The 24457-nt window shown below is 43.9% G+C and overlaps 1 protein-coding gene across 2 annotated transcripts in view; it reads left to right on the forward strand.

Moving 5' to 3' along the window:
* RIN2 (Ras and Rab interactor 2) overlaps positions 1-24457 on the forward strand; it is a 173728-nt gene that overhangs the window by 71556 nt on the left and 77715 nt on the right. For both annotated transcript variants that reach the window (XM_040429688.1, XM_040429689.1), the window contains exon 3: positions 15581-15681. In XM_040429688.1, the coding sequence (XP_040285622.1) occupies positions 15581-15681 (101 nt within the window). The remainder of the gene's footprint in view (positions 1-15580; positions 15682-24457) is intronic.

The following is a 24457-nucleotide window of genomic DNA, read 5'->3' on the forward strand; positions in this document are numbered from 1 at the left end:
AGAATGCTTTGGTTGGATCATCATAAATGATACTAAGAAAGCTTCCAATGCCAGTTCCTCATCTGTCACATTTTCCAGGACTTCAATCACTTTCTTCATTTCTTTGATATTTTCTCGTGCATACTGATCTGGTCAGCATACTCCATTTTTATCTTCTTCAGCACCAATCGATGTGCTCCATGACTAGGTCATCTGTGTAGGAAGAATTTCAGAAGTCTTCAAATGAGCATACATCCAGAAATACACCATTGTCTTTAGTGTATAATGTATCAAGATCCTGTTTGGTCAGCTGTCTATGTCCGCCTCTGCTCCGTTCTTCCCTGTGGGTATGATACCTGTGCTACTCATCATGCTTCTGCCTTCTACTCCAATCTCTATCTCCAAATCCTTCACAGTCCAATGGCTGGGGTCCCTGGGTATCTAAGGCACCCTGTCATAGTGCGGTCGTGTAGGCTGGCCGCTTGCGCTCTTGCATACTGGCCACAATTGACCTTCCTGTTTATGCTGCTTGCTTGTGTCGTGCGTTCTGACTGTGGTCTTCTATAGTGGGTGAACTGTGCTCTGTGAATTGTGTGTTCCCCGTCTGTGCTCACTTCCTTAGCCTGGCTGCCTTCTGTTTGCCTCGTCAGTACTTCACCTGCAAGTCGTTTCTGGGTCTGCATTAACTGTGTGCTGCTTGGATTTCTACAAACCAGCATTCTAATCTTGGTGAGCTTCAACTCTTCTGGGAAGGGTTTCCACAAAATTTTGTAGTGTGTCTGTGGGGATTTTTGCCCCCTCATCCAGAAGAACATTTGTGAGGTCAGACAATGATGTTGGACAAGAGGACCTTGCTCACAATCTCCATTCTAGTTCAGCGCAAAGATGTTCCATGGGTTGAGGTCAGGGTTTTGTGCAGCCAGTGAAATTCACTCAACCATTCCTTCATGGATCATGCTGGAGCAGAAAATGTACTTCCTCAAACTGTTCCCACAAAGTTGGAGGCATTTAATTGTCCAAAATGTCTTGGCATGCTGAAGCATTAAGATTTCATTGGATCTAAGGGGCTGAGGTCAATCACTGAAAAATTCCCTAGCATTATACCTCCTTCACCATACTTTACCGATGGCACAGTACAGTCAGGAAGGTGACGTTCTCCTGAAATTTGCCAAACCCAGACTCGTCCATCAGACTGCCAGACAGAGAAGCTTGTCCATGGAAACCCTTGCCATGAAGTTCCCGGTGCACAGTTTTTGTACTGAATTCAATGTAGGGCTGAAACGATTACTCGATTAAATCGAGTAACTCTACACAAAAAAATTATCTATGCAAATTTTTTGCATTGAGGATTTATTTGTGCCATGTGACCACGGAACATGAATGACGCTCTTGCTATTACTCACGCTCAGTGGTCTCCCACCGACTGGCACCACGCTGCACTGTCCTCATGACATACAGACTATGCAACTGCAGAGTGTCGGAGGCGCCCCTACAGGAAAGGTAAGTATTTTATTTCACTGGCGCTGGAGACTGATGGCTAGGAGGGGGAGATAATGGCACTGGGGGGGAACCTGATGGCACTGGTGTGGGAGCTGATGGCATTGGGGGGCTTATGGCACTGGGGGGGGAGCCTGATGGCAATGGGGGTGGGGGTGGGGGGTTATAAAGGAAAACATTCTCTTTAATTCGTTTTTTTCTTATTAGAGTACTTGATTAATGGTTGGATTAAACAGTAGAATACTTGATTACAAAAATAATCAATAGCTGCAGCCCTAATTCAATGATTATGAGATGTGGCCCAATACTTTTGCCCATAAAGTGTATATCTAGAGTACTGTGCATACCTTTCAGGCCGATGCTGCAAAGGAAGACTTCTTTAAAAAATAGAAGTAATATTTTATCAATCAACAAAATGCAAAGTGAATGAGCAAGAAAAATGTAAATCCAATCAATATTTGGTTTGACGGCCCTTTGCCTTCACTACAGCATCAGTTCTTCTAGGTACACTTACACACAGTTTTTGAAAGAACTCTGCAGAGAGATTGTTCCAAACATCTTGGAGGCCTAACCACAGATCTTTTATAGATGTAGTCTTGTTCACATCCTTCTGTCTCTTCATGTAATCCCAGACAGACTTGATGATGTTGAGATCAGGGTTCTGTTGGGCCATATAATCACTTTCAGGACTCCTTGTTCTTCTTTACAATGAAGATACTTCTTAATAACATTTGCTGTGTGTTTGGGGTTGTTGTCCTGCTGCAGAATACATTTGGAGCTAATCAGACAGCTCCCTGATAGTTTTGCATGATGGGCATAGTATCTGCCTGTATTTCTCAGCAATTAGGACACCATTAATCCTAACCAAATCCAGTTTTAGGCGCAGAAAATGGTCTAAATGTAAGACAGCTATGAAGCTGTCTTACATTTAGAAGCAGCCATGGATCTCTTTAGAACTCCTGCGGATCCACCACCAGTTATAGGGCTTATTAAGACCGGCGTCTACAACGCCAGTCTTAATAAATGCGCCCCATAATACTTACTACCCATTGTAATTAAAAGATATTCAGCAGCTCAGAACTAGCAGAAACTAGTGGGTCCCATGCACACCCATCTTCTGTTAAGAGAAGTCTATCCAGAATTGGTCTTGGTGGAAGCATTGCAGCCAAAAAGCAATACCATTTACATGGAAACAAGGCCAAACAACTCAACTATGCAAGAAAGATCCCCTGGACTGATGAGTCAAAATTTGAACTATTTGGCTATAACAGAAGGCAGTTTGGTTTCCGGAAGGGCTGGAAAGCACCTGTCTTCAGGTGATTGTGAAACACGGTGGAGTTTCTTGTAAGTTTGGAGCTGCATTTCAGTAAATGGAGTTGAGGATATGGTCAGGATTCATGGTGTTCTCAATGGTAATACATGCAGATACTTTTCCATCATGCAATACCATCAAGGAGGCATCTGATTGTCTCCAAAGAACTATCTCTAGGGTAAAGAAGAACAATGAGCCCAGGAAGTGATGATATGGCTCCACAGAGACATTATTGAGTCTGTCTGGGATTACGTGAGGAGACAGAAGGATTTGAGCAAGCCTACATCCACAGAAGATCTGGGGGTTAGTTCTCCAAGATGTTTAGAACAACCACCCTGCCGAGTTCCTTTAAACGGAACCTGTCACCAGGATTTTGTGTCTAGAGCTGAGGACATGGGTTGCTAGATGGCCGCTAGCACATCTGCAATACCCAGTCCCAATAGCTCTGTGTGCTTTTATTGTGTAAAAAAATCCGATTTGATACATATGCAAATTAACCTGAGATAAGTCTTGTCCCTGAGATAAGTAAGGGACAGGACTCATCTCAGATTAATTAGCATATGTATCAAATCTGTTTTTTTACACAATTAAAGCACACAGAGCTATGGGGACTGGGTATTGCGGATGTGCTAGCGGCCATCTAGCAACCCATGTCCTCAGCTCTATACACAAAATCCCGGTGACAGGTTACCTTTAAGAACTGTGTCAAAGTGTACCAAGAAGAACTGATGCTTTTGTGAAGGCAAGGGGGAGTCATACCAAATATTGATTGGATTTAGATTTCTCTTTCTTCATTCAATTTGCATTTTGTTAAGTGATCAAAATTAGACAATTAACACTTCAATTTTTTAAAACATTCTTACTTTGCAGCGTATATATATTTCACACCTGCCTAATATCTTTGCACAATACTGTACATACTCCAAAATACTCACCTCAAGTCTTCAGAGTTGTATTTATACAGGGAGTGCAGAATTATTAGGCAAGTTGTATTTTTGAGGATTAATTTTATTATTGAACAACAACCATGTTCTCAATGAACCCAAAAAACTCATTAATATCAAAGCTGAATATTTTTGGAAGTAGTTTTTAGTTTGTTTTTAGTTTTAGCTATTTTAGGGGGATATCTGTGTGTGCAGGTGACGATTACTGTGCATAATTATTAGGCAACTTAACAAAAAACAAATATATACCCATTTCAATTATTTATTTTTACCAGTGAAACCAATATAACATCTCAACATTCACAAATATACATTTCTGACATTCAAAAACAAATCAGTGACCAATATAGCCACCTTTCTTTGCAAGGACACTCAAAAGCCTGCCATCCATGGATTCTGTCAGTGTTTTGATCTGTTCACCATCAACATCGCGTGCAGCAGCAACCACAGCCTCCCAGACACTGTTCAGAGAGGTGTACTGTTTTCCCTCCTTGTAAATCTCACATTTGATGATGGACCACAGGTTCTCAATGGGGTTCAGATCAGGTGAACAAAGAGGCCATGTCATTAGATTTTCTTCTTTTATACCCTTTCTTGCCAGCCACGCTGTGGAGTACTTGGACGCGTGTGATGGAGCATTGTCCTGCATGAAAATCATGTTTTTCTTGAAGGATGCAGACTTCTTCCTGTACCACTGCTTGAAGAAGGTGTCTTCCAGAAACTGGCAGTAGGACTGGGAGTTGAGCTTGACTCCATCCTCAACCCGAAATGGCCCCACAAGCTCATCTTTGATGATACCAGCCCAAACCAGTACTCCACCTCCACCTTGCTGGCGTCTGAGTCGGACTGGAGCTCTCTGCCCTTTACCAATCCAGCCACGGGCCCATCCATCTGGCCCATCAAGACTCACTCTCATTTCATCAGTCCATAAAACCTTAGAAAAATCAGTCTTGAGATATTTCTTGGCCCAGTCTTGACGTTTCAGCTTGTGTGTCTTGTTCAGTGGTGGTCGTCTTTCAGCCTTTCTTACCTTGGCCATGTCTCTGAGTATTGCACACCTTGTGCTTTTGGGCACTCCAGTGATGTTGCAGCTCTGAAATATGGCCAAACTGGTGGCAAGTGGCATCTTGGCAGCTGCACGCTTGACTTTTCTCAGTTCATGGGCAGTTATTTTGCGCCTTGGTTTTTCCACACGCTTCTTGCGACCCTGTTGACTATTTTGAATGAAACGCTTGATTGTTCGATGATCACGCTTCAGAAGCTTTGCAATTTTAAGAGTGATGCATCCCTCTGCAAGATATCTCACTATTTTTGACTTTTCTGAGCCTGTCAAGTCCTTCTTTTGACCCATTTTGCCAAAGGAAAGGAAGTTGCCTAATAATTATGCACACCTGATATAGGGTGTTGATGTCATTAGACCACACCCCTTCTCATTACAGAGATGCACATCACCTAATAAGCTTAATTGGTAGTAGGCTTTCGAGCCTATACAGCTTGGAGTAAGACAACATGCATAAAGAGGATGATGTGGTCAAAATACTCATTTGCCTAATAATTCTGCACGCAGTGTAAAAAAAAAAAGCAAAACATTCCAGAGTGCAAATATTTTATGTAGTTCTAAAGCCCAAAAGTGGCATGGACAGACAGAGGTTGTTTTCTTTATTGAGCGGTCTCTAGTGCTTGGCTGATAAGGGTACTTTCACACTAGTGGCAGGGGACTCCGGCAGGCTGTTCCGGCTGGTAAACAGCTTGTCGGATCCTTCCTGCCGCTAGTTCACGTGTGCCCCCGGACTGCCGCTCCGTCCCGATTGACTATAATGGGGGCGGGGGCGGAGTTCTGGCTGCAGCGCACGCCAAGTGGAGGTCGGACTAGAAGTACTGCATGCAGTACTTTTAGACTGGCTGCCGTCCGAACTCCGCCCCGCCCCCATTATAGTCAATCGGGACGGAGCGGCAGTCCGGGGGCACACGTGAACTAGCGGCAGGACGGATCCGACAGGCTGTTCACCCTTCGGGACAGCCTGCCGGAGTGCCCTGCCACTAGTGTGAAAGTACCCTAATACATATTTTAGCAAAACAACTGGATCAGTTGAAGTAGGTGAGCCAGCTTTTGCTCAGGTATATGTCACCAGGTTATGCTGCCAGCAGATAGCACAGCATAAAACTGGCGCCCGATCCCCCTTAACTGCATTCTGTTGTGTGCTTTATGTAAATGCGTTTCTTCATAAATAAATGCCGTCATTCGGCCATTGTTTAACATTGGAAGCAGGATGTCTTATGTGTTCTTCTTGACAAGTAAAGTTTGAAATCTGCTTCCTTTAGAATTTCTTTTGGCAACTGTATTTTTGTATCCGATCATTATTTTAAGCATGCAGCTCATTCTTCTTCTTTTCATTTTTTCTTGTCACTTGGACTTTCTCCAAAGACTATCTGTACAGTAGCAGGAAACAGCAGGAAGGATGTAAGCAGAACACAGCCATGTCTCAGAACTTTAGAAGATCCTCTTACACAAATAGCAACAGAGTGTAATTATATAAGGCGCTGACAGATCTAAACTGATAATAACTAAGTATATTACATGTTGTAGATACGGGTCAGCATGCATACATCCTAAGTGTCCCTAATTTGGAGACACAGTCCCCACTCTTGACTCAAAAGCCGTCATGAGGCCCTGCAGAGGTCAGGGATCGGTAGCCCGTCTTCACCAAAGCTTATGCAAACCCGATTTTGCTTCTGGCTGAGCTGCCACTCCAGCATCCACCAAGAACCACAAGTCGAAGGTTTAGCTCCCTCAGAAGTGGGAGCCAGTGTTGAGATGGGTGAGGAACCTGATATCCACACAACATCTCTCCGTCCAGACCTTCAGGAACCGTACTCCGGCTGAGGGGATTGTTTAACCCTCTCTTCCATAACGCGTTTCCTAAACAACCGGACAACTGTTCAAGTTTATTACTTACCTCGTTTGCGCCACAGCTGTATCATCTTCTTCTGCCCTTCAGATCTTGAGGAGCGACACCCAAAAGTGCTCTGCACCCAGAAAAATCCTAAGTAACAAACCTGTGAAAGTAAACTTACAGTGACATAAAAAAAAGTTAAGATCCATGCTCCGCTTTGCTAGCCTTAACCCCAGGGGTGGGATTCAAACTTTTAACAACAGGTTCACTACTCAATGGCAAACATGCGGCGCCACGACATGTTTACATATACATGCACCATATATATGCAACGCACATACATAAATACACCATATATACACTACACCACACATACCACCCAACTAAAAGGAGCTAAACTATCAGCGGCGCGAGAAGCAATGAAAATGAACCTCTCCAGCTGCCCTGCCGCCGCCAGAGCACCGGATCGGGACTCAGCTGGTAACACGGTTCTCCGATCCAGTTGTAATTTTAACAACCAGATCAGGAGAACTGGAGGGAACTGGCTGAATCCCATGCCTGCTTAACACTCTTCCCCACCCTTTTAGCATACATACAAAGTTGAGAAACTTTACAGATAATATTTTAATATATTTGTTTCCTTATCTTGTACTAAGGGTCAATTCTGATGTCCGTAACTGTTTTGCGGTCCTCAAATTGCAGATCCGCAAAACACGGATAACGGCCGCGTGGGTTCCGCATTTTGCTGACCGCACATGGCTGGCCCTATGATACAACTGCTTCTTCTTATCCACGATTGTGGGCAGGAATAGGACATGCTCTATCTTTTTTTGTGGGGCTGCGGAACTGAACTACAGATGCAGACAGCACGTGGTTTGCTGTCCGCATCTTTTGCAGCCACGTTGAAATGAATGGGTCCGTACTCTTTCCGCAAAATTGCGGAACAGATGCGGACCCAGAACTACGGATGTGTGAATAAACCCTTATCCTGAGTTGCAGCATGTATTAGAACTTAAAGCTGCATTACAATTCTCTGGACTTCAGAGCTGAAATCTCCCAACATTTTTTGTTGGCTTAATGTCTGCACAGGTTTTCTCTGGTGACTTGCTAAGTTAAAAAGGTTGACATAGTTGACATACAGTACAGACCAAAAGTTTGGACACACCTTCTCATTCAAAGAGTTTTCTTTATTTTCATGACTATGAAGGCATCAAAACTATGAATTAACACATGTGGAATTATATACATAACAAACAAGTGTGAAACAACTAAAATATGTCATATTCTAGGTTCTTCAAAGTAGCCACCTTTTGCTTTGATTACTGCTTTGCACACTCTTGGCATTCTCTTGATGAGCTTCAAGAGGTAGTCCCCTGAAATGGTCTTCCAACAGTCTTGAAGGAGTTCCCGGAGATGCTTAGCACTTGTTGGCCCTTTTGCCTTCACTCTGCGGTTCAGCTCACCCCAAACCATCTCGATTGGGTTCAGGTTCGGTGACTGTGGAGGCCAGGTTATCTGGCGCAGCACCCCATCACTCTCCTTCATGGTCAAATAGCCCTTACTTTTGAAGTTTTCCCAATTTTTCGACTGACTGGCCACTCATTTTTCTTTACTTAGCTGCTTTTTTCTTGCCATAATACAAATTCTAACAGTCTATTCAGTAGGACTATTAGCTGTGTATCCACCTGACTTCTCCTCAACGCAACTGATGGTCCCAACCCCATTTATAAGGCAAGAAATCCCACTTATTAAACCTGACAGGGCACACCTGTGAAGTGAAAACCATTTCAGGGGACTACCTCTTGAAGCTCATCAAGAGAATGCCAAGAGTGTGCAAAGCAGTAATCAAAGCAAAAGGTGGCTACTTTGAAGAACCTAGAATATGACATATTTTAGTTGTTTCACACTTGTTTGTTATGTATATAATTCCACATGTGTTAATTCATAGTTTTGATGCCTTCAGTGTGAATCTACAATTTTCATAGTCATGAAAATAAAGAAAACTCTTTGAATGAGAAGGTGTGTCCAAACTTTTGGTCTGTACTGTAGGTCCAGCTAGTTTATCCTACACTCCTGCAGCATTGATCCAGGAAGACAAAACAACCTTGATGAGACAGCAGTGAAAATGAATTAGCCGGTGCCGGATATAGCAATCAGAATAAATCCCTGCATCAGCAGAAATCTGGTAATTATAATTTACAGTATTTCTTCATTCAAGACAGGCTTTAAGGCACCTTTTCCCAATTTTCCCAAAATCAGCCATAGCAACACCCTGTGTCTGAGAGTGCCGTTTGGTAAGGTATTGTGGTGCAGTTCCTAGTAATGGCCTGGTGGTGGCTCTGTGTGCAGCATTATAACAGTTGTCTTTACTAGGACTTGAAATCCGTTGATGTGTTCGGTTGTGTAGCCCATTTGTAGACTTCCTTGTGTATGTTGCAGGGGGATTCTCTTTATATTGACGGATTTTAAATGCTTTCACTTTATGAATTATTTCCCTTGAAATCATTCATCCTCAGGCTTTTGAGATATCTAAGTTCCTAGTATTCTACAACAGGAAATCACCCTGGAAAAGGGGATGAGAGAACAATGCCCAGGAAGTTCTATTGTACGTTCATCAGTTTATGGCCATAAATAAGTATAACTTATGCTACACGGAGGTTAGAAAATCGGTTAGAAAGGTCTCTACACGTTTTTATGTTGTTAACAGGTGGAAAAGTTTTATGAATTTTTTTTGTGGTTCATGGCAAACTTGGCTTATTTTTGCAAAATCTTAGTCTGCACTGTAGACCAACTTTAAAGAGGTTCTTCCCCTAAGGGCTCGTTCACACGTCAGTGATTTTGAGCCAAAGCCAGATTCAGGTCTAAACACAGAACCGGTGCAGATCTTTAGCTTATACCTCATGTCTGTGGAGGCTCCAGTCCTGGTTTTGGCTCACAATCACTGATAGAAATCACTGACCAAACACTGACGTGTGAATGAGACAGATAATACAGGAGTTTGTAATGGGGAATGGTGTGACTTCAGTACTGCCTCGTCACTATAGTCGTCTATGGGCTGAGCAGATGAGTCCTTTGGGACGGACCAGATCCTAGAGTTACACAGACTAACCGGTTTAGCCTTTTAAAGGGGACCTGTGACATTAAGCATAGTGTCTGATGTGCCGGCAGCATGTTATAGAGCAGGAGGAGATGAACATCTTGATATATAGGTTTGTGAGAAAAGATTCAGTAAAACTTGTATTTTATTCATTTATATTTAAAAGGGAATCTGTCGCCACAATCTTGGACATGAGCAGTACTGCAGATAAAGGGGGGGGATTTATCATTAGGAGAATATTTAAAGTCAGTTTTGCTCCAGTCGGTGTTGGAGTACTTTGTGCCACATTTATCAAATGGTCACAGGTTCTTTGATAAATTTGGCTGGTCCTTAAAGCTAACACTTCTGTCTAGAGAAGCTGCTCCAGTTTTCCTACTCCACCCTTCTCCTGGAGTGAGAGTACAACTTTTTCAAAAAGTCGCAATGATAAATCTGGAGTGAATCTCATTAACATAGCTAACCACACCCACTTTCCCGCCCATATAACAAAACTCCAGTGAGTGGTGTAAAAATGCAAAAAGTCGCAAAATTTTGCTGAAGTGCATGTAAAAAGTCGCAAATTTTTGCGCGAGTGCAAAAAAGTCGCAAAAGCCCTATTTTACAACCTTTTTGATGCCAGAATTCTGGAGTGAAGGTATGATAAATCAGGGCCATAGAGTGCTGATTGATAGGTTTTATTTTCCTGTGGCTTCCCCATTCCTCCACTGTCAGGACTGTCGTACATGCGCACAGGAGTCCTCTCCTTTATGTTAGGGTACGTTCATACTATCGTTGTTAGAATCCGGCAGGCAGTTCCGTTGCCGAAACTGCCTGCCGGATCCGGAAATCCGTATGCAAACGGTTATCTGTTTTTTCCGGATCCGTTAGACTTATTTATTGAAATACTGGATCTGTTTTTCCAGTATCATCCGGAATAACGGATCCAGTATTTAATTTTTTCAAAGCTAGAAAGAACTGCGCATGCGCAGACCGGAAAACCGGGTCCGGTGATGCTGCAATTTCCTGAGCACTTGGTACCGGATCGGGCATTAATACATTTCAATGGAAATTAATGCTGCATCGGGCAAGTGCAGTAGTGTTCCGGGATTTTGTGCAGAAAAAATACAGCCGTATGCTGCGGTATTTTGTCCGGTCAAATACCGTACAAGGGATGGAACAGAAGACATCCTGATGCATACTGAACAGATTGCTTTCCATTCAGAATGCATTAGGACAAAACTGATGCGTTTTATTCCGGTATTGAGACCCTTTACCGGATTTCAATACCAGAAAAGAATAACGCTAGTGTGGGAGTACCCTAACAACAGCGCAGCAGTCCAGACTGTGTTTTAGTGCTGCTCTCAGTGCCGACAGTAGGGTAACTCGAGGGGCGATTTTATAGACATGAACACCTCTTTGTGACATAGTCCATTTTAATAGGTGCAGCTGTGTATGGCTCTTTAGTAGGTCTTTATGGTACAAGTTAATGATCACTTTGCTGAGATCAATTTGACCTTGAAATTGTATTCAGTTATTTCTGAGGATAATTATAACAACTTGAGCAAGTATTCCACTCTCCAGAATAGTTTTTGGAGAGTTTCTTTTACCTACCGGTGCAGGAATCCGATTTATTTTTTTTTGTTAATAGAAAATCATGACAGAAAAGACCACATGGTCCATCGAGTCTACCCTTATAGTATTCTTTCTCTTTGAATATATATACACACACATCTATTGCTCATTCAGTAAAATTATATTTTCTGTTATTGAATCTGATCCCCCCCCCCCATCTAATTTCAGATTGTACCCCCTTGTTCGTGAGTTCAGTTTCTTATCAAAAACACTTCCTTCCTGAACCTTATTTAAACCTTTAACATATTTAAAGGTTTTAGTCGTATCCACCCTCTTCCTTCTTTCCTCAAGGGACTCTGTTAAAGAGGATCTGTAACCACAAAATACAATTCAATCTGAAAGCACCATGTTATAGCGCAGGAGGAGCAGAGCAGATTGATATTTATTGTTGTGGGAAAAGATTCAGTAAAACCTGTAATTTTATACATTTATATTTTAGTTTTTTTCACCTCCTGTGAAGACCTATTGGTACAGAGGGCGGGGTTATCAGTGACTGACAGCTGTGTCTGTATGCACACAATGCTGTCAATCACTGATAACCCCTCCCTCCTGTACCGATAGGTGTATAAAGCATAGATATTAATGTATAAATTACAAGTTTTACTGAATCTTTTCCCATAAAACTATCAATCTGCCCAGCTTCTCCTGCTCTATAACATGCTGCAGGGAATTTACACTTTACCTGAATTCCTGAATTAAGGACCTTTACATGCAGTGATCATCAAGTCAATTATTGGGGATGAATGTTTGTAGAAACACTCATTCCTGATTTTTGGTGAACCTAAAGGTGCCAGCGATCAGCCGATAAACAAGCAGATGCTCATTCATTGGCTGATCATATATTTTAGCACAAAAAATCGGCATTTAATAGCAGGAGATCGTCCTGTATAAAGAGAGATTCTCCAAGCTTTCACTATAGCGATCACTTGTCCCCATACAGTGGAGGTGATTGCTGCATGTAAATGCAGCCCTCATCTCTCCTGACGATCAGGCAATTATCATTCCTGATAATTGTTTGAAACATCAGTCCATATAAAAAGGACATTTAGGGGGCATTCACACGACCATATGTATTTTGTATTTTTTTTGCGGATCCACTGTAACAATGCCTATCCTTGCCCACAAAATGGACAAGAATAGGACATGTTCTATCTTTTTTGCGGGACTTTGGGATGGACATACGGATGCAGACTTTTTTGCTGACCCATTGAAATGAATAGGTCCGCATCCTATCGGCAAAAAATGTGGATTGGATGCGGAGCAAACATACGGTCGTGTGAATGCACCCTAAAGGGGTTGTCCGGGCTGCAGATGTTCACTTAAATGGGACAAGCAGTTCTAAGTGCAACGCTGCTACACGGAAGATGGCGTGCAGGTCACCATTGAAGAGGACGCAGCACGTACACAAGTGACACAGCTCCTTCAAACATCTGATCAGTGTGGATGATGGGAGTTAGTTGGATCCCTGCCGATCTGATATTGATGCACTGAGGATAGGTCATCAATCTAATATTTAAAGCTGTGTGTGTGTGTGTGTGTGTGTGTATGTCCGCTAAAGGAATCCGCACTGTCGCATTTACAATCACGAAATTTGGCACACATGTACATCAGGTGTCCGGGAAGGTTTTAGACCAGGTCTCGGCTCTCTTGCACGTACCGTTCCCGAGATATTCCCAAAAAAATGCATTAGCCAATAGAAGCCTGGTCACATGACCCTTATCAGCCAATAGATGCTCGCAGGTCCTTCAGCCTCCACATATACAGTTTTACTCCAGGTTTCCATAACAACCCAGCCATTTATCTTCACTGCTGTAGAGGAGTTTTAAGGAAATCTGTCACCAGGATAATTGCTATTGAAGTAAAGCCATGGCCTAATAGCACTTAGTGCCTTATTTCAAGATGTGCCTTTGTTCCAGCAATAGATGTTTTTATCATCTGAAAATCCAGTTTATTTGGTATGCAAATGAGGCAGTAAGGAGCCCAGAGGGGCGTCACTCTTGCAGGAAGGAGCCCAGACACGCCCCCTGACACAATGTGTCCACCCTCAAAAGACTTAAAACCCCTCCTCCAGGTCCCGATAAGCCACACCCCTTATCTGGTTAAACTAGGCCCCTCCCACTCCTGAGCCGACAGGAATTGAAAAAGTGAAGGTAAAAATCTACTTCTGTCAGCTGCAGAGGTGGGAGGAAGGGAGACTTTCTCCCTGCAGCTCACACTCACTTAGGCTCCACTCAGACGTCCGTAGTGCATTGCAGATCCACAATACACCCGGCCAGCACCCCCATAGAATGCCTATTCTTGTCCGTAATTGCGGACAAGAATAGGACATGCTCTATTTTTTTCCCGGAGCTGCAGACCGGAAGATCGGGTCCGCGCTCCGGAAATGCGGATGCGGAGAGAACACTGTGTGCTGTCCGCATGTCTTCCGGCCCCATAGAGAATGAATGGGTCTGCACCTGTTCCACATAATTGCGTAATGGATGCGGACCCATTCTACGGACGTGTGAATGGACCCTTAGAGTGAGCTTTTCAAAAGGACACGGCCCCGATCTGGTTAGGCCACGCCCCCTCCCACTCCTCAGCCGACTCAGATTGAAAAAATGAAGTTAAAAATCAACTTCTAGGTCCCGCTAAGCCACGCCCGTATCTGGTTAGTCCACGCTCGCTCCACTCCTTAGCCGACAGGGATTTTAAAAAAATGAAGGTACAAATCAACTTCTGTCAGCTGCAGGGGTGGGAGGGAGGGTGACTTTCTCCCTGCAGGTCACACTCAGACAGTACAGTGCTGCTGTCTTAGAGTAAGCTGTTCAAAAGGACACGCCCCCGATCCAGTAAAGGCCACTGTTAAAGGGGAGGGCCCCTGTGGAGGTCACTGTCAAGGGGGTGGTATGCTGTGAAAGTCATTGTTAAAGGGGAAGGCTGCTGTAAAGGTCAAAGTTAAGGGGGTGGGCTGCTGCGGAGGTCCAATTTTAAGGGACGAGGCACTGTGGGGGGGTCAGTGTTAAGTGGTGGGGGGCTGTGGAGGTCACTGTTTTGGGGGCGGGGTGCTGTATATGTCACTGTTATAGTGGATAGTGTTGATATCTTAACGACACACACAAACATTAAATGAAATAGATGAAATATACCCGAGCAAAGCTAATATATATATATATATATATATATATATAGCCCGGACAACCCCTTTTTTCGCACTAGCGGCACGGACCTTTGGTAGGCTGTTCCATCGGGTGAACAGCCTGTCGGATCCATCCTGCCGCTAGTGAACGTGTGCCCCCGGACTGCCGCTCCGTCCCCATTGACTATAATGGGGGCGGAGTTCTGGCTGAGGCTGCCGGAATAAAACTACGACATGTCCGACATTTATTCCGGCAGCCTCTCGCCGTGCGCTGCCGTGCCTCCGCTGGAACTCTGCACCACCCCCATTATAGTCAATGGGGACGGAGCGGCAGTCCGGGGGCACACGTTTACTAGCGGCAGGACGGATCCGACAGGCTGTTCACCCGATGGAACAGCCTACCGGAGGTCCGTGCCGCTAGTGCGAAAGCAGCCTAACTCCTTTAATAATAATAAGTTATAGGCTCATAATGCAATCCCTAATATCGTACAAGGGTTAAACTTTACTTGATGTAGGGGGTTTTCAAATAAAACTTTTAGCCGGACCTCATTAATCACATGACTGCAATATAGACACATTTCGCGTTCATTGCAGGCACAACACCCAGACCCCCTTGCGGTTCCCCTGAATCAAATGTAGACACCCTGGCACCCAGTAGTGACCTAAGCTTCAGTAGAACCACGAGGAGGGAGTCCCGGTGCTGCGCCGTCATGTGGTTACATTATGGCAATGTCCAACCAACCAGGTCCGAATAATTACATTCTTGGGAAAAATCACTTGAATTGACAATTTACACAAATTGACAATTTGACAATTTTTACAAACTGGACACTTTTTTGAGTATTGTTGTATGCTTTTACTGTATAATGATGTACTGTGATGTTGGTTTTTGGCAGGTCACATCCTAGTACAAGTGTTCTTTCATTTCTAATTATTAACTCTGTCTATGCTGTGTACTCGGGAATGTTTCCTGTGCTGCGTCCTCTGCCTCTGAATTTGGGGAAGTCGAGGGCGTGCAGCTTCTCAATCACGACAGCCTCCTCACCACGGAGTGACTAAACCTGCCGGAGGTTACAGAGCACGCCCCTCTCCAACCAACTCACGTCAGTGTGTTTTGTCCTTCCTCAGCTCATTGACACCATTGCCACAGAGATCGGGGAATTGAAACAGGAGATGGTACAGACAGAATTCAGCGTCCGTCATGAAGAGGAGCTGATCGAGTGCTTGAGGTGAGGCCGTGTACCTTGGGATTGTTGTTTTGGAGAGTTTGTCCTTCGCTTTTACACTTGTCGGCACTTTTTTCCTCTGGCTTTAATGGCGAGTGATCTCGATCGACAAAGACAGTTAAACTGTCATACTTATTAACCACTAGTTATATAGCACCAACGTATTCCACGGCGTTGTACACAAACCGCATTTGCCAATATCGGTCCCTGATCCCGATGGGATTCACACTCTACGTTATTTCAAGCAATAATACATAGGCATATATATACATCGGTGCCTTATTGGTATCATTCCCATAGGACGGCCAAATATGAGGCCGATTTATATAGATTTTTATAGAATTGTATGTAAATCGATTCATTTCATGTCATGGTTTTCAGGTTTAATAAAATATACGCTGCGGTGTAAGCCTTTTTAGACAAAAGGATATTCCAATATTTTTTCGGCGTTAAATCCAAGAGCTAAATTGATGAACGTTTGTAATGTACTTGAATTAACCATTTGCTGTTCTTGAGCGGACATCCGTATAAAAAACTTTCAGCAGCTCTTACCATAGTACAGTGTACGGATACAAGTCTATAATATCGCCACATGATATCTTTCCCTGCCTTACAGTAATCATACCGTTTTATATGTCCGAAAAGTCTGAAAAATTAAGTCAGCTTAAAAGATTCTTTCAAAGTTACACTTTCGCAGTGGTAATCCTGTGCTCAGATGGAAACTTCTGACTAAACAGAATTCACTCAGCCGACTATTACACAAGGCTTAAATCTGGTTAAATAATGTTTGTGTAGCTCCGTCGCCTGTATATTTGCTGACCTGCAATGGAGGTTATTGACCTAAGTAATAGACAGGAGCTTCCAGCCAGCCACAGATTGCACATTTTGCCTAATATCTTCTTATGACTATGGCAGCAGTGGCTGTGATACCAGTCGGACTAGGCTGGGTGAAGTCACTAGCAGATATATGTTTTTCAAGCAACAAAAGAGGCCGTTCTATTATGTTAACATCTTCTTTATGTCATCATTATTCAAAAAGTGGAATCAACACATATCAAACTCCATGTTTTTAAAAAGGCCAAATGACGGCGGCAGACCGGGCACAAGACTATGCTACCATGACGCCTCAAGGGTGCTCCCCTTCTTCAGGCATTTGTGACATACACTACATAGAGGTAAAAAGAAGGACGGCACTCGCTACGATGAATGCAATATTATCTTTTTTCATTCCCAAATAGAGAAACAGATTAAGTGATGCGTTTCGACTCAACAAACAAACGAGTCTTTGTCAAAGACTCGTTTGTTTGTTGAGTCGAAACGCGTCACTTAATTTGTTCCTCCATGTGGAAATTAAAAAAGATAATATTGCATTCATCGTAGCGAGTGCCGTCCTTCTTTGTACCTGGATTGATGGGCACGCCGACCCTAGACGCGCGCACCGCTCACTACACAACGGAGTGCCGGCTGTTCTACTTCTTATACACTGCATAGACACGTGGCTTCGTCATGTGCAGTGAGAAAAGATAGAAAATGAAGGCAAAAAATATGCTACATAATAACATTATGAGTTTTCTGGAACCTCTACGTTGATGGCTTCCTATCCTATATCAGATCTGTGGTGGTCTGACTTCTGGCACCCCCAATCAGCTGTTTAAAGGGGCCGTGGTGCGCAAGCGATTGCTGCGGCTTCCTCTCAGCGTACCAAGCACATTGACGTCCATTGGATAACGGCTGTTCTTGGTATTGCCGCTCAGCCCCATTCACTTGAATAGGCCAATTGACTGATGAACATGACATCACTAGCCCAAGATGAGGACGCAGCGCTCACCGGAACACCATGGTCCCGTCACACAGCGAATACATTGGTTGCAGGGAGTCAGACCCCCACCGATCAGATAATGAAGACCTGTCCTGACCTATTGAACTCCCGGGAAAATGCTTTTAACCCCACTGAATACATTCACTTTTTTCTAGCCAAGTGTATAAAGGGCATGTGTAAGGATATTCTTCTATTCTATCTTCTCACGTGTTAGGCTGTGTTCTCATCTGCATTAAAGGCACTTTTAGGAGCCATCATCACAGATTCCTGCAGTTTGACACCGCGATGGAACCCTGATGTGGTCCATAAGGCATCGTTGGTGTCCGACACGTGACAGATCCACCACTGCCATCATTTACTGTCATAGGAGCAGTGACATCGTAGGCGACATCCATAGCTCCCAGGGTCTCTCAGACTCTCCAGTGATTTGTTATAGATCTTGATGCAGAATCTTGTGAATTTTTGAAGAGGAAAGATTTTTTTCTGTTGAAAGACCCCCGCTGAATGTCTTTCGAGGGCTGACGGGCAGTTTCCTGCTAATGTGCAAAAATATTGATTGGATAGATTTTGTTTTATCTGCCCAGTACCGTGGTTTCCCCCTGAAGCAAGGGTCACTAGCACGCACGCTGCTGATATAACAGAAGTTTCTTTCAACCCAAAAAAATATGGCGCCTAAACGAGGGAACATAGAAAATGTACCTCACTGAAAGGTTTGGGATTGTTCCCCCGTTCCCCTCCACTTGGTGATAAATTCCTAAGGCTACTTTTACACTTGCGTTGTTAGTTCCGGTATTGACATCCGTCAGAGGATCTCAATGCTGGAATTAAACTGATCCGTTTTGATTTTGCACATCAGGATACATCTATTCCGTTAGGATGCGGCTGTGTGAGATCAAAACCGAAAAGAAACGGATCCGTCACTAAATACATTAAAAGTCAATGGGTGACCTGGTTTTTTAGGCTCCATAAAAAATGGATCCGACACCATTGAATTACATTGTTTTCAGTGTCGGATCCGTTTTTTTTAACGTTTTTATGACCGTACACAAAACTGCAGCTTGCAGCCATTTTGTGTCCGGTCACAAAACGGAATGCTGTCGGAACGGAAGACATCCTGATGCATCCTGAACGGATCTCTTTTCCATTCAGAATGCACGAGGACTAAACGGAAACGTATTTTTCCGGTATTGAGATCCTCTGCCGGATCTCAAAACCGGAAAACAACAACGCAAGTGTGAAAGTAGCCTAAAACAGAAGAGGGAATGGACCTTCCCTGACGCTGGTAGTGAGAGCTATGTCTGACCTATTAATACTAAACTGTCAGCTACAATGTATCCATAGTAAGTATATGATATATTAGAGGATGCCATTTTTCTCCCTGTGGAGCTGGATGAAGGTTTTGACTAAGGGGGGGGGGGGGGGGGGGGGGGGTCGTTTCTGATTGCCTGGTTCCACTCTCTAGGTCCTCTCCATTCACAAGAACAGGGGGCCTATGTTCCCCTGTTTGAATACAGTGGCAGACACACATCCCTCTGCTTCTCTACTTAACTCTACAGGATGCTGGAGATAGCCGGGTATAAGTTCTTGTGTGAGATAGGAGACGTCAGCGGCCTGAAGAAGCGCAGCCTTGCGCGAAACGGCCGTCGCCGCTGTGCATGCTTGATGACTGTATGCCCCTGTATCCCCGATGAAATAAAGGAATTTTGTAGGTACTGCTGGGTGAGTGCCGCCTATTATCTTCTCCTATCTCGTGGAATTTGTGGCTATTTGCTTTTCCGGTTGCACCACCTGTTTGGCAGCTCCATTTGATCACGTTTGTACCTCCGCACCTGTGTTGCTCGTGCTGCGGGGATCGACCAGGGGATTCAGGGTGTTCCGCCCAGCCTCTCCTTACCTTGCATAGGTTCTTGTGTGTCCACCACTTCATTCAGATGGGGAAACACAGTCCCCCGTTCTTGTGATCGACTGGGGCCAAATCCATTGGATCCCGCTAATCAAACATCTACTTATACGTTGTAGTGATGGGACAAACCCCATTTAAGATGGCCATTACCTACTTCAGTAGAACTTGCCATCTAATGTGTATGTCTGGGGTGTCCTGTCCCCAGTACTAGATCTTGGGAAAAGTCAGGTTGATCTTGTTGGATTTCAGTATGCCACATACCACCACTAGATGTGTCTGTCAGCGGCTTACACCCTATTGTGAACACGTGCACATTTTACTATCCGGAGTGTGCATGTGTATATTAGTGTCCGGAGTAATGGATGTCGGATGAACAAGCTGTGAGCTATCTAAAGTGTATGGCCAGCTCCGGTCTACACAGGCTTTGCGTTGATCTACCTGTCATCAGTTCTGTTTCTATTAAAGGGGTTATCCCATGACTAATGTTAAAAATGAAAATCAGACAAAGCTAGAAGCAGCCCTGTACCTCACATGGATCCAGAGATCTCCCCATTCATTGCTCTGCTAGATTTACCTCAAGCTGACAGCTCAAGGGGAGTGTCTTTTCTGCTGCAGCTAAGGGGGCGTGTCTTTTCTGCTGCAGCTCGGGGGCGTGTCTTTTCTGCTGCAGCTCGGGGGGCGTGTCTTTTCTGCTGCAGCTCGGGGGGCGTGTCTTTTCTGCTGCAGCTCGGGGGGCGTGTCTTTTCTGCTGCAGCTCAGGGGGCATGTCTTTTCTGCTGCAGCTCAGGGGGCGTGTCTTTTCTGCTGCAGCTCAGGGGGCGTGTCTTTTCTGCTGCAGCTCAGGGGGCGGGCCTCAGCTCTCTCCCTATTAAGGAGGCAGTTGAAAGATGAAACTGAGCATGTGTGACCATATCAGTGAGAAGGACAAATAAATAACAAAAAAAACAAACAGGGGGCGATATACAGATACATTTTATTGAATAACTCAGTAGCTATGCTAAATTTTTAATTACAAAAGAATTCCGATCCAGGTGCTGGTTTGAAAACTGTAGAATATTTTTCATGGGACAACCCCTTTTGAGGTATCTATCAAGGTACAACGAACTAGTGGGTGCAATTAAAGGGCATTTGTCAGCACGCAGATTTGTACCTGTGAAACTGGCTGACCTGTTACATGTCCGCTTGGCAGCTGAAGGCTCATTTATAGATGTTAAAACGGCAATGCGGGCACATAAAACATGGGACCAACACAGATACCTTCAGCTGCCAAGTGCACATGGAACAGGTCAGCCAGTGTCATAGGTGCAAATCTGCTGACAGATGCCCTTTAAGCAAAAGCACTAAAAACTTTCAGGGCTGCTGACAGCTGAGCTTCTTATCTGGCAAGCCTTGTAGTGGGCAAAAATGTAGCCACTAATTCCACATTATTAGGGCATCACCTTTCTTAGCTCCCTTTAAAGGGAATTTGTCATCAGAAAATGATCACGTTTTTATGGTAAACATATAATAGGATTTTGGGGTTTTTTTATAAAAAAATTTATGCCACTATTTATATCCTAAAATACTGCAGTTTTCATACTGGCCACTAGGCCTAAAATATGTCAAGACTTTCTGTTCTTTGAGAGCAGCCACATGAGCCATAGACACAGTGGACAGGAGAGGACCTCATTGACTTTTGTGGGAGAGTTTTTTTGTCATGCTGTGTGACCTGGGCAGATATCAGGAGGGAGTAGATAAGCTGTGAATGGTGGATCCTGTGTTATCTGTGTAGATAGTTGATATCTGTCATTGTTATCCTGCCTGTGATGATAATAAGATAACTACTGAAAAGTTACCTGTACAGAACTGGAAATCTGGGCATATTATTGGTCGATCCTGTGTTATCTGAATATATAGGTGATATTTGTCATTGTTATCTTGCCAGTGATGATAATGAGATAACTACTGAAAAGTTACCTGTATCAGAAAATCTGAGCATGTTATTGAACCTAGTGGTCTGTGTGAAAACTGCAAGATTTTTGGAATTTATTTTACATAAAGATAATGACATGGACAATTAAAAAATCACCAATAAATTTTAAAAATGTGTTTAACATAAAATGGGATTTAAGCAGTAGTTGATTTTCTGATGATGCATTCCCTTTAAAGGGTAACTCATATTTTTTGATTTGCTAGTTTATTAGAGCTAGGCATAGTCTGTCAATGATCTGTAATTACCTTATAATAACAGCTTTCAGTAATGTTAGGGATGTCCCGATACCATTTTTTTAAGACCGAGTACGAGTACCGATACTTTTCTTTAAAGGGTTTCTACCACCACATTTTGACCTAATTAGCTGTCTGACACTAGCGATCTGCTAGTGTCTGCTGTACCTAACCATGCTATTGTAATACCTTTCTCTGCAGCGGTTACCCTAAAAAACAAACTTTTATTGCTATGCAAATGAGCCTCTAGGTGCTATGGGGGTGTCTTTTCAGCACCTAGAGGCTCCGTCCACTCGCCATGTCTGCCGCCCAGCTCGTCCCTCCAGCCCGCCCATCTCCTCTAGATTGACAGCCTCCATCGCGGCGGAATTCTCGCGCCTGCGCCGTGTGCGTCTGTATTCGGCGCAGGTGCAGCGACTGTTGGACCGCTCACTGCGCCGGCATCTCCACTGCGCCTGCGTCGATGACGTCAGAGTGCTCCCAGGAACAGACGACGCCCGGCCTCAAGCAGTGGAGAATTCGGCCGCTCTTCATCTCGGGCACGGGCAGCATTGGAGGAGGAACACTGAGCTGGTGTCACTGGCCGCCTGACTGGCTCTGAGATGCAGTTTTCAATTTCCCGCGCCGGGTTCTTGCTGTGAGCCTAAAGTATCCTGCGCACTGCCTGTACTGTGCGGACTACAGCCTAGGTGTCCGTGTAACTGCCTACTCTCTGGTACTGAACATTGTACTTGAAGGCGAGAGGGAGACCCTGCCATGATTGGAGTACACAAGCTGTCAAAGGACATTACAGGTGACCACGGAGCGGTGAGTAATAGCAAGCGCTTCACTCCCACTCCGTGGTCACATGACACAAGCGAATCCTTGATGCAAATTGTTTGCATCGAGGATTTTTTTGTGTCGAATTACTCGATTCAAATCGAGTAATCTTTTCAGCCCTACTGTAAATGATCTAGTATCTAGTCAGTAGTGGGCTATCATAAGGCTACTTTCACACTTGCGTTTACATTTTCCGGTATTGAGATCCGTCATAAGATCTCAGTGCCGGAGAAAAACGCTTCCGTTTTGTCCCCATTCATTGTCAATGGGGACAAAACTGAACAGGATGGAATGCTCCAAAGTGCATTCCGTTCCGTTTGGTTGCATTCCCATACCGGAGAGCAAACCGCAACATGCCGGCATGACCCACAATGCAAGTCAATGGAGACGGATCCATTTTCTCAGACACAATAGAAAACGGCTTTGTCCCCCATTGACTGTCAATGGAATTCATTACGGATCAGTCTTGGCTATGTTAAAGATAATACAACCGGATCCGTTCATAATGATGGTTGTATTACTGTGGAACTGTAATTATATATATATATATATATATATATATATATATATATATATATATAAAGTATGGAATAATGTTATTTTTACTCTGACCTTAGAATAACTAATTCTTCTATAAAATGTATAAAAAAGTTTTTGGTTAGAGCTAGGGTTATCCCTGATAATAATAGGGTCAGGGGCTTCACACTTTGCCTAAACAGACTCTGTAATCTACAATATGAAAAGATGAATTGTATACGTTGCCTTCACGTTGTAGGATTCTATACAGTAACCTGTCTGGTAGTGCTTTCTCTGCCATAGCTGAGCCCATTGCACGGCTGCTGAGTAAATGGAAAACGTCCTGATGACTAAGTGTTAACAATTATTATTTACCCAGTAGATGGTAACAGGATCTCGCTATGCGCATGCACAGTTATTAGGACAACTTCCTTGAATATGTCAGCAGTTTATTATTATGTGCAAACAACAGAAATGTCTCTTATATAACCATAAGAGAGACTCTCCTCCTTCCCCTCCCATGTGTATAGCAATATGCAAGGACCCAGGAATTTAGTCCGTTGCAGTGATTTCCTTAGGCTGGTGAAAAATGGAGGGAGGGTGATATTTATCATTGAAGAAAATATTTCAGTGCAAATGAAAAACCGCAACATGAGGGAACAGGACGGGCAGGTTGTATGAGCCATTCATGGCTTGTGACCTCTCCATAATCTCCTTGTATTCTGTGGAGTCTTGAAGGGTGAACCTGCAGTACCTGGTTCTGTTGGATCACACCTATGCCTACGTGTTGTGCATCGATACCATGCGATCCACCATCTGCACTACCTCTTGTATTCTCATGAACCACTTTTGGTCCGTACTTTTGCCTGACGCTGTAGGACAGGAATGAATCCACACACGCCATGTTAAACAAATGTCTGATCCATGGATTTTCTCTTAGATAAGATGGCTATATCACAGAGACAGGGGCAGGTGAGGCTGGTAAGGGGTGTCCTGTGAATTTTTTATTTGGCATTCTGTGGATCTGCCCATGGTTTTAACCTTAGGCTACATTCACATCACCGTTCAGGCTTTCCGTTCTCCTTCTCCGTTTAGGAGCAGGAGGACGGAAAGGACGGAAAAGGCACATAACTGACGCCAAACTGAGTCAAACGGAGCCTAAGGACCCCATAGACTATAATGGGGTCCGTTATGTTTCCTCTCAGAAGATGATTTTTAAGCGGAGACAAAAGTTGTGCATGCAGGACTTTTGTCTCCGCTTAAGGGTCCATTCACACGTCCGTTTTTTCTTTCCTGATCTGTTCCGTTTTTTCTGGAACAGATCTGGACCAGATCTGGACCCATTCATTTTCAATGGGTCCTGGAAAAAAACGGACAGCACAATGTGTGCTGTCCGTTTCCGTTGCTCCGTTCCGCATGTCCGTTTAAATATAAAACATGTCCTATTCTTTTCCTGAAAAATCGGATCCTGGTACAATACAAAGTCAATGGATCCGCAAAAAACGGATGAAAAACGG

Source organism: Bufo bufo, chromosome 4 (genome assembly GCF_905171765.1).
Source record: "Bufo bufo chromosome 4, aBufBuf1.1, whole genome shotgun sequence".
NCBI lineage: Eukaryota > Metazoa > Chordata > Amphibia > Anura > Bufonidae > Bufo > Bufo bufo.